General features: G+C 42.6%; 1 protein-coding gene across 2 annotated transcripts; it reads left to right on the top strand.

Annotated features, from left to right (window-relative positions):
* The first annotated feature begins 712 nt into the window (after nucleotides 1-712).
* LOC110529705 (terminal nucleotidyltransferase 5A) lies at nucleotides 713-5,712 on the top strand. 2 transcript variants are annotated; one of them, XM_021612157.2, is made up of 3 exons: nucleotides 719-1,384; nucleotides 1,527-1,965; nucleotides 3,158-5,712. In XM_021612157.2, the coding sequence occupies exons 2-3, from the start codon at nucleotides 1,528-1,530 to the stop codon at nucleotides 4,052-4,054; spliced, it is 1,335 nt and encodes a 444-aa protein (XP_021467832.2). In that variant the 5' UTR covers nucleotides 719-1,384; nucleotide 1,527; the 3' UTR covers nucleotides 4,055-5,712. The 2 variants fall into 2 exon arrangements, with proteins under 2 accessions (XP_021467831.2, XP_021467832.2); XM_021612156.2 differs by having other exon boundaries at nucleotides 713-1,965.
* The last annotated feature ends 5,265 nt before the right edge of the window (nucleotides 5,713-10,977 follow it).

Raw genomic sequence — 10,977 nt, forward strand, 5'->3', positions numbered from 1 at the left:
TTTTGCCACCCCTAGAGGGCGATATAGGGAAGGATCGTGCATAGCCCAGTTTATATCAAGAGATTAATATGACTGATAGTTAACATTAATATTTGTATAAACATCATGATCTACATATCTGACACAATATTACGCATAATTAAAGGTACTCTCTGTGACACATGTGAAGGGTATGATGTACACATTGGAGTTTGTCAAACAACACATGCTTGTGGCTTTTAGTAGTGAATCTTCAGGGTGTAAAATAACTGAAAAGCTTATCAAAATCCCTGTGCAAAGGGTGTTGCATCTTTAAAAACAGCCTTTGTCAGTTTGCAAGACTTCTTGTAGAATGTGCCTAGTGACAGATCTAAAATCAGCGTTCATTCTGCCAATATAACGTTAATCTATGGGGTGGGTGAAACTGACCTCAGATCAGCATATGGGACAACTTTATTCCCTTACTACATTTGCACACACTGTACATATATTTTTCTATTGTGTTATTGACTGTACGTTTGTTTATCCCATGTGTAACTCGGTGTTGTTTTTGTCGCACTGCTTTGCTTTACCTTGGCCAGGTCGCAGTTGTAAATGATTTTTTTTTCTCAACTGGCCTAAATGGTTAAATAAAGGTGAACAAAATGTTTTAAAAAGTAATTGCGCGTTGCGAGCGATGTACCCTGAAGCACCGATTACAGCGATTGGTGGAACGAGCTGCCACTCAAACTAACCATCCCCGCTGTTCCTTCGCAGGGGAAAACATTTTCGACGTCAGAACCTCTCAGCGATGCGACGCACTGCCATCAAGCGAAACACGGGAAACATGTAACGCGCAAGTAGAAGCAATACACCATTTTATGTCATGGTATGTTAAGGTGTATAGGAATACGTCTTTCGTAGGTTAAATCTGATGCGTAAAAGAGCAGCAGAGATATTCGAAAAGACGCGAAACCTGCTGCGTATAAAAGTGGGAGGAAAATAAACTTTTGGAGGTGCTGAAATGTTTTTGATTCTAACAGAAGAGGCGATTTATGTTAGGGGTGGGGATACAACTTAAAGTGAAAGACGCTATTCTGTATCAATGCTAATTGACAGGCGCAACTTTAGGCGATGGCGACCCAGACGGAAGAGAAAGCGCACAGTGACCTAACGAATACGGGACAGTGAGCTAGGCCCACGGCTGTACAAGCCATTGAGACCCGCCCAACAATCGAATAATATCCCGGTGAACTTGGGGAAAGGGAAGAGATTGGACAGCTAGCTTTACGCAGCGCAACGAGCTGAACATATACCCCGACTATACTACAAGCAACTGAGAAGTGGAACTACGTCTGCTGTGCGTAAATTGGAGACGACACGACTTGTTATGATGAACAACGTTATCTAAAGGACGGCGATAAAGGTAAATACAGCCAGTTGATGTGGCCAAAGCACTCTGGCAAGCTACTCCTGCGGCAACACGGCTGCCTTATTTCACAGCAAAGCAAGAGACGGAGGGAGTGAACAATTTTGTCGTTTACATTTTCATATCTACCTTTTATCAGTATGGGCGAGAAAGTCGACTCGAGACGATCGACTCCAGTGGAGGGCTGTTTGGTCGACGGGGAGAGCAGCGACCTCAGCGTGCTGAACTGGGAACAAGTGCAGCGCCTGGACGCCATCCTGGCTGGGTCCATCCCCATCCACGGCCGCTGGAACTTCCCAACCCTGGAGATTAAACCGCGGGACATAGTCAAAGTGGTCCGGTGTCGCATGGAGGAGAAACGCATACATGTCCGGGAGGTCCGCCTGAACGGTTCCGCGGCCAGCCATGTTCTCCACGAGGACAGCGGTTTGGGATGGAAGGATCTGGACTTGATATTCTGTGCCGACATGAAAGGCGAACTAGAGTTTCAGACGGTGAAGGATATAGTTCTTGACGCTCTACTAGACTTCTTACCCGAAGGAGTGAACAAGGAGAAGATCACACCAGTGACCTTAAAGGTAATTTAACTTTTATTATCATTTGACATGATCATTTCAGATTCATACTGCTGGTTAATACAGTGTATTACGTAACAGTTTAGATGCGCAAATGTTTGTATGAACATTGAATGCTGCGTATTTTTTGTATTTTATTTTACTTTTTTAAAAACTATGGCCTAGGAACAGTGGGTTAACTGCCTTGTTACGGGGCAGAACGTATCATGGCTGGCGTTACAATGCAACCAGTGAAAGTTATACTCCAGTATGAGAATGCAGTACATTCGTTTTACATCTTCATTTCCCCTCAATGAGCTTACTGCATGCAATAAGTTATGCATGCTACAGCAGCCTATAAATTACAGTTATGCCAATCCACATTGTATTAACATACATTTTTTGCAGTATGCCTGTGATGCATTCAGATTTCTGCCCTGGATTCTAAGCTGCATGGTGATAAGGCTGCAGATAGTAGAAACTGTGGTTTCCACTACAAAGAGGATTCAAACTAATCCAATTGGAACGGGATCCGCTCATTTACCCAGATACCTACTTACGCATGACCCGACACTAGAGCTGTCCAGCAGACCAAATAAGGGAGAAGATTACCCCTGTTCAATGCAAAACATATAGGGTGTTTCTCAATATGCATACTACCGTGCTCCACACTCTCATATTCCGAGGACATTCCCTTGAGTACGTTCTTGTGGGGACGAGAGTGTGGAGAATGCATAAAACAATACATTTGAGAAGCACTCACACTCCCCCTACGATATATCGTCAAAAATAATATCCCGATATGTAACTATATCAATGATTTCCCCCCCCCCCCTCATCACTAATAGATATGCTGTTAATACTATACTTAAGCAATAAGGCCCGAGGGGTTGTGGTGTCTGGCCAATATACCACTGCTAAGTGCCTGGATACAGCCCTTAGCAGCGGTATATTGGACTTTTTCCACCAATCCCCAAGGTGCCTTATTGCTATTATAAACTGTTTACCAGTATAATTAGAAGAGTAAAAATAAATGTTTTGTCATACCCAAGGTATAATAGTCTGATTTACAATGGTTTTCAGCCAATCAACTTTCAGGTCTCAAAAACCAACCAATTCATAAAATAAAAAATATAATTAATGGATCTAATCTTTAATTTATTATTACAATTTACCATAGATATGTGTTCTTATAACTTTGTTATTGTGTTTTCAGGAGGCCTATGTGCAGAAGATGGTGAAGGTGTGTAATGACTCAGACCGCTGGAGCCTCATCTCCCTCTCCAACAACAGAGGCAAGAATGTGGAGTTAAAGTTTGTGGACTCTCTGCGTCGCCAGTTTGAGTTCAGTGTGGACTCCTTCCAGATTCGCCTGGATTCCCTTCTCCTCTTCTACGAGTGCTCCGAGCACCCCATGGCAGCCACCTTCCACCCCACCATCCTGGGAGAGAGCGTCTATGGTGATTTCTCCGCCGCCCTCGACCATCTACGCAAACGCCTCATCTGCACGCGGAGCCCTGAGGAGATTCGCGGTGGTGGTCTACTGAAATACTGCCATCTGCTGGTCCGGGGTTTCTGTGCGGCTTCCGGACCCGAAATGAAACTTCTGCAACGCTACATGTGCTCCAGGTTCTTCATAGACTTCCCAGAGGTGGGCGAGCAGAGGAGGAAGCTGGAATCCTACCTCCAGAACCACTTTGTGGGTCTCGAGGACAGGAAATACGACTATCTGGCCACTCTGCATGGAGTAGTGCGGGAGAGCACAGTGTGCCTGATGGGCCACGAGAGGAGACAGACACTGGGCCTCATCTCCTCCCTGGCCCTTCGGGTCCTTGCCGAGCAGAACGTTATCCCCAACACGGCCAACGTCACCTGCTACTACCAGCCGGCCCCTTACGTCGCAGACGGCAACTTCAGCAACTACTACGTGGCCCAGGTGCAGCACGTTTACCCGCATTACCCATCTCAGCAGTACCCATCTCAGCAGTACCCATCTCAGCAGTACCCACCTCAGCAGTACCCACCTCAACAACACCCTCCGTCACAGTATCCCCTTCCACACCATCCACCTCCGCACCACCCCATGTACACTGCATGGATGCCCTGCAACTGAGTGTGTGTGTGGACACACACACATACACACAGTCACTCATGGAACGACAGGATTCTCATCCTAACGAATAGATAGATCACAGCATGATCATGGTTCCTCTCTGTATTCTGATAGAGAGATAAAGATATGTGTAGTTTTGCTTTGGTTTCGAGCAGGATGGATGGGAGAGAAGAGGCCACTTGGATGTGGTCAGACCCTGGAGAGAAGGCTTTCATACAGGGCAGAAAGCCAGCGGTGGAGGAGAGGAGGGTAAAAAGAGGCGAGCCAGAAGAATGCTGATCTAAGATGATGCTGAGGTTTAAGCCAGGAGGCCAGTTTGTCCATGGCTATTAGCCAGGCCTAGAAGCCAGGCACCTTGCTGAACAACCAAGCACCCCCACAGAGTGACAAGTATAGGAACATTTGGCTTAGGGCTAAATACTACCAGTGTTGATGCAGTGAAATAATCTACATAACCACCGTGATAGTGGTTATGTTTTTGCAAGCAGTGACTTGTATTTGAGACTCACGCTTGAATGTACATACACAGTATACTGCCTAACACTCATACATGTATACAAACACAGACACACGATTAAACATCTCACACCCCCAGACATTGCATACATTTACATAGGCACACACTGAGTGTACGGTGAAAGAAAGTGATCACAGAGAATACAGGAAGTTGTGTACATGTCCTGATTGGTTGGCTAATAAGACAGAGCGTTGACATTTCTCTGACCAGTGAAAACAAAAAGTGTGAGAGTCTGACCGCAGACAATGCAAAAGAAGAACTGGACATAGTTTACAAACCAAAGATCTATCTTGTTGATACCCACCATTTGGCTGATCAAGGGGGAAAATATGCAATATGTATGTGAATATTTTGCTTTAAGTGCCTACATGTCTAAAAGGAAGAAATAGGTTGTTATATTTTGTCAATAAACCCAGGCCTGTTCATTTTAGACAAAGGACCATGGGCCTTTTAAGGGTGATAGTGTGTTACCTGTGTAAATGAATGTATTTTGGACCAGAAAGGGACACAATGTGGAATTGTTATTGAAGTAGAGGGACACGGTTGGGACCTTTGACTTGGTGTGTTTCATATCTCCCAACTCAAGAAAGTATAATTGGATGACGAGAGGGAGATGGGTTAGAGTGCAAAAGAAAGTAAGAGCGAGAAGGAGTTTACAAGGAGAGTATGTCAACAGAGCGTACTGTAGGTGTTTTTACCAGTAGAGAGAGGGTCCTGAAAGTGTATTTCGGGAAATATCTTTTAGAGTGTGTATGGGAAATGTGTTTTTTCACAAGGTGGAAATTGTCCTTTGCCATTTTCTTCTTTGTGACATTTCTAATGTTTTATTTGGGAGAGGTTTCCATGTGACGTGAGAAAGGGGGAGCGTAAGCATTTTCACCTGTGCAAAGTTTGCACCTGTAATTTTTAAGTAATTAAACATAAAATAAAGAACAAAGTAAAGATTAAGAGAAGGATAACTAAGTTAACATCTCAATAAATGTATTTTTTTAAATGATCTTGTATTCCCCTTATAAAGATGTTGGGTGAAAACTTTGAGCAGGTGAAAATATTGGGTTAAACTAACCCTATCAATGCAGACACCTCACATCATTCTATTAAACCTGTTCTTGGATATCTTATTTTTGTATCAATCTCTATTTTTGTACATGTTGTTCGGCTCATGCCATAGTTTCTTGATTGCCTCGTTCCAAGAGGCTGTACAGAGAGTGTTAATGCAAGTGTGTGTTTGCATGTGTGGGAGAGTTATTTCAATAAATTCTCTGGTTTTCCCCAAATCCTGATTGGAGAATTCCCGGAATCAGGAAGGAATAAGCTGGAAATCTCGAATCCTCCAACCAAGAGTTCTGGAAAAACAGGGAATTTATTGAAAGTTCCCAGAATTTTGCAAACCTAATGACTCATACACACAAGATTAATGGTGTTGCTCATGTTACCTTTTTTCCTTTCTTTTTTGTTTTAAAAACATTATTTTCTAACTAACACGCAAACCACACCGAACATGCGTGCGTGAGCGTTGCAAAATAAATGTACGCATATGTTATTCAATAATTTCACCCACACAGCCCCCGAACGAGTGTCTGCATAGCCCGCTAAAATAGGACTTGGTTCTACGAGCTTCAAGTCCCCTCTTATTGGATATCCGGAAGATACAGACCCACTTGGATGCTTGAAAGGCAAACGAGGAGAGATTAATTATAGATGACTAACTAGGTATCCTTTTATATCTGTGGATTAATCATCGGAGTAGATTTCGTATGACTCTGGGTAATAACCTAATGTTCATCTCCCAGGACAAACTAACTAGCAACCGCTAGCTAGCTAAATGTCCATGAATGTTTAATGTATAATATAATTGATTCACAGTTGATTTTGGTATTTTAACCCAATGTGTCTGGTTGGGACACGTGGCTGGTGTTGTCGGCATGTAAGAAAGAGAATGTCTTTGAGTCTTATTGTTGTGTAAATGTCTATTTTGATTGCCATCCAATATGGGGTTGGTCAAAGAGTTGGAAATAATGTTTAAAGCAAGTGTCTAAGATTAAATACTTTTATAATTAAATAGGAAGGAAAATAAGTTATGCACTCCTGTAGTCAGTTATGAATACACTGAGTATACTAAACATTAGGAACACCTTCCTAATATTGAGTTCTGCCCCCTTTATCCCTCAAAACAGCCTCAATTCGCCAGGGCATGGACTCTACAAGGTGTTAAAAGCGTTCCACAGAGGTTTTGGCCCATGTCGACTCCAATGCTTCCTACAGTTGTGTCAGGTTGGCTGGATGTCCTTTGGGTGGTGGACCGTTCTTGATATACTAGAGAAACTGTTGAGCGTGGAAAAACCCAGCAGTGTTGCTGCTCTTGACACAAACCGGTGCGCCTGGCACCTACTACTATACCCCGTTCAAAGGCACTAAAATCTATTTGTCTTGCCCATGCACCCTATGAATGCCACACATACACAATTGAAGTCTCAATTTACGAAAGGCTTTCTTTAACCTGTCTCCTCCCCTTGATCTACACTGATTGAAGTGGATTTACCAAATTATATACAGTATTTAAATACTCAACTGTACGTCCCTGATCACCCATGCTCTTTCTGTATATGGTTCTTTTCTGCTCATTAATTCTCATTTCGATGCCAAACCCACCACTAGTGTGCATGGCCAGGGCTCTATTTTCATTTCATCCAACAAATGTATATGCCTTGAGTTTGCTAAATGGCATTGACACTTGGATTGGAACCAGTGCTTTGGTCAGAAGACATGAAAATAGAGCTGTTTGGCCACGCACACCAGTGGTGTGATTGGTGTCGAAATGGTGAATGCAGAAAATAACTTCATACCTACTGTAAAAAATGGTGGTGAATCTTTGACGTTATGGCACTATTTTGATTCCACTGGTCCTGGGGCACTTATGGCCAATGGCATCATTAACTTTACCCAGTACCAGGTAATTTTAGCCCCAAAAAATGGGTTGCCTAAAACTTGGCTGCAGGTGCATCTTCCAGCAAGACAATAAACACAAGCACACATCAAAATCCACAAAAAAAATTGTTAATGGGCCACTAAATCACAATTTAGCAATGGCCATCTCTGTCTCCGGATTTCAAACCACTTGAAAACCTGTGATTTGAATTGAAGAGCCATAAGCGCAGACAGAGGATATCAAGGACCTGGGAGGATTCTGTATGGAGGAATGGTCTAAGATCCCTCCCAATGTTTTCTCCAACTCAAAACATTTTAGAAAAAGGCTCAGTGCCGTTATCCTCCCACGGTGAGGTATTGAAAACAGGTGTGTCAGTAATTTTGACCCCTACCTTTTTGAGAAACAGTATTGCTTGTTAAACAAAATATATTTCTCTGAGTAATTGTTTAGCATACAATTGAAGCGTCTGGAGAAGTTTGTTTGGTGCCCCCCCTGCGATTGAATGTAATAAAAGCTTAGACAAAGAGGCAGGGTCATAGTGATTTGCATTAGCAATACACATATAGAAATAGACCACAATGATTTTGATTTAACTAGGCAAGTCAATTAAGAACAAATTCTTATTTAAGATGATAGCCTAGGAACAGTGGGTTAACTGCCTTGTTCAGGGGCAGAACAACTTATTTTTATCTTGTCAGCTCAGGGATTCAATCTAGCAACTTTTTGATTACTGGCCCAATGCTCTAACCACTAGGCTACCAGCCACCCCAATTTGTCAAACTCAACATATATGCCTCTGTGTGTTTTTGTTTGCAAGCTCAACTGGACAGTGAGCACCTCTAGATCACATTATAGCTCGGTATTTTTTTATTATTAAATACAGTCATTTTTACTACTCTTTATCAACGGTGCACTTCCGTCACTCAGTCGCGTCATGCCATTGTTTTTGACCATTCTAAAAAGAGGCCCGCCATAGTGGTGCCCAAAAGTCCACTAATGCCCAGTCATTCTGAAAGGGGGCTAATGACTTAATCTACAGCGAGCAATGTCACTATTCATGGGTTGCACGTTTCATCATAATATTTTTTGAATGTTCTCTTGAGGACTGATGGTTCTACTCAATACATTCTCAATGGGCGCTGATGAAGATTTAGTCTAAAGTGCAACATAGTGGCCTGGAAATACGATGACATTGTTAAAGTATGCAAATAATTCGTAGGAAACAACTTTGCCATCACTATGATGTCGTCAAATGTACTTTAGAGAGATGGCAATGTTGCAGTTACTGAGCAAAGCTTGTCAAAAATGGCTCGCAATCTTAATGTTAGCTTGCAAAAATTCGGTGCTGTCCCTTCAAATTAGCTAGCTAGCTAAAGTTAACCTGCATCTAAAGTAAATCTGGTGACATCCCAATGACGACAAAAGGTTTTTCTATTAATTATTTTCCTCCTTTTGAAATTGTATCGTGTTTCCAAGCCCCACTATGTTACACTTAAGATGAAATCTTAATCAGCACCCATTGAGAATGTATTGAGTGGAACCATCAGTCCTCAAGAGAAAGTTCAAAACAATATTATGACGAAACGTGCAAAAAAATGAGTAGTGTGACACAAATCCCTGTGGCTCAGCTTTGGCCAATGTTCCAATAGGGTGACTGCCCAATATGCTCGTATCACATCAAGCAGACCGTGTCGGATTTCCCTTTCACAGACGTCATTGTCAGACGTCACCCACCATCACTGGGAGTATATGTCAAACAAAAGCCAGGTGTGTATCTACCAGTAACCGAAAGGTCGCTGGTTCGAATCCCAAGCCGGCTAGGTGAAACATCTGTCTGTGCAAGTCACTCTGGATAAATCTGTTAAATGATGTAAATGTAATGAACTTGAGTGTGGCACTCCCAGCAGAGCAAAGTAGAGAAGAGGACTGAATGGATTTGCTCCAGGCCTGCGTCATACTAATGTAACCAGGACAGGCCTCCAGAAGTCACTCTCCCTGGTGAAAAACTGGCTCTCCTGTCTCACTTTCCCCTTGTCTTTATGTCATTTCTCAGAGGAGGAAAGGACAAAGGTAGTTTTTCCTCACACCTGTTGCATGAGGTGACTCTCGCTTCCCTCTCTCACTATGTCTGGTCCCTTTGGGGGTATTAGTGTGTATGATCACCAACGGTAGGGAACCAGGGCAATGTTATCCCCTGCTAAGAGGGAGAGTGGCTGCTAAATATAGTGCTGGCCATGATAAGGGCATTACCCTGTCGTCTGGGAAAGCTGATTTGCTCCTTTATAAGCTTTTGATCACAGTCTACTGTGGTTGCTGCAGGGGTATTTACTAGCACTGTATTGATCATCACTCTGTTAGGTCACCCCGTCTCCCCTGCTGACTGAACCAGTTCACTTCCTTCTCAGGTGAACACTTTAAAAAAAATGCCAGAAATGTTTCTTATGTTGCACAACACAGGACTGACCTAGATAGAGTAATACTGTAGGTGGCCTACATAGTACTGTGATAGTGTTACTAATCAGGTAGCTGTCCATTTGGTGATGGCGCAATAATGAGGTGATAAGTTTGCCACATTGTGATGTCACAGTGAAGATAATGACAGTCTAGGTCGTTATCACTAAAACGGCACAATAAAGTGCAGAGCATTCGATTTCCATGCTGGGGGGGAAGGAGTCTCCCAGCTCCACTAAAATAATTGACATCTGCGTGCTGTTTTCAAGGGATTGCTAAATAAATGTTAACTATTTGGTTGTAATATTATCTGCTCTTGAAGAGCATAGTCAGAACTACAATTGTCTGCTTATTTCGTGCAAAACTACTGTGCACATTTAGCTCTATCATCAGAGTTATACAGGAAGTAACTGCCTGCTTTTCATGATCAGTAAACATCAAAGATCATGTAATTTTAGATACATGAGGGTAACCTCAATATAAAGAGTGATATAAAATAAAGGTGAACTATACCTGACAAGTATGAGAGGTTAAGTTTACATTCTTTGTGGCCTCCCTTGATAAAAAAAACAGTGGATTGTCCTGGTGCAGCAAAACACCCCCCATGGGAGGCCAGTTTGGATTTGGCTTCACACCAATCCAAACATCCTAACCAAAACTTCCTTTTAGTTTCTGGTCAGCTTGTGTTGATGTCCTGCAGTAGCTAGCTTGTTAAATCAGCCCTTTCGTAAGCCATGGATGGAGATGGTAATTTGGACTTGTGGTTTTGTCTTAATTCTCTGTACATACCAATGATTATGATGGCCATTCTGACCTAACCGTGAATTAATATATTGTGCCACTGGCCTGACACGATTGAAGTTAAATATGTAGCCTAGATGTAGTCTAGTACTTTTAGGCTCACGTTAACTAGCTAGCTAACTTAGCTGGTTCATTGTTGACCATGCAAAGAAGTTATGCTAGCAAGCATTTTAGCTAGATAGCCTATGACAATAAAACCGAAAAGCTTTCTGTATGACAAAGCCA

This window comes from Oncorhynchus mykiss, chromosome 8, assembly GCF_013265735.2.
Source record: "Oncorhynchus mykiss isolate Arlee chromosome 8, USDA_OmykA_1.1, whole genome shotgun sequence".
Taxonomy (NCBI): domain Eukaryota; kingdom Metazoa; phylum Chordata; class Actinopteri; order Salmoniformes; family Salmonidae; genus Oncorhynchus; species Oncorhynchus mykiss.

Excerpts from the sequence above, each read along its gene's own strand:
- LOC110529705 (XM_021612156.2), top strand. The coding sequence starts at position 1,528 with ATGGGCGAGAAAGTCGACTCGAGACGATCGACTCCAGTGGAGGGCTGT. Across the intron at positions 1,966-3,157 it reads TCACACCAGTGACCTTAAAG|GAGGCCTATGTGCAGAAGAT; the intron begins GTAATTTAACTT and ends TTGTGTTTTCAG.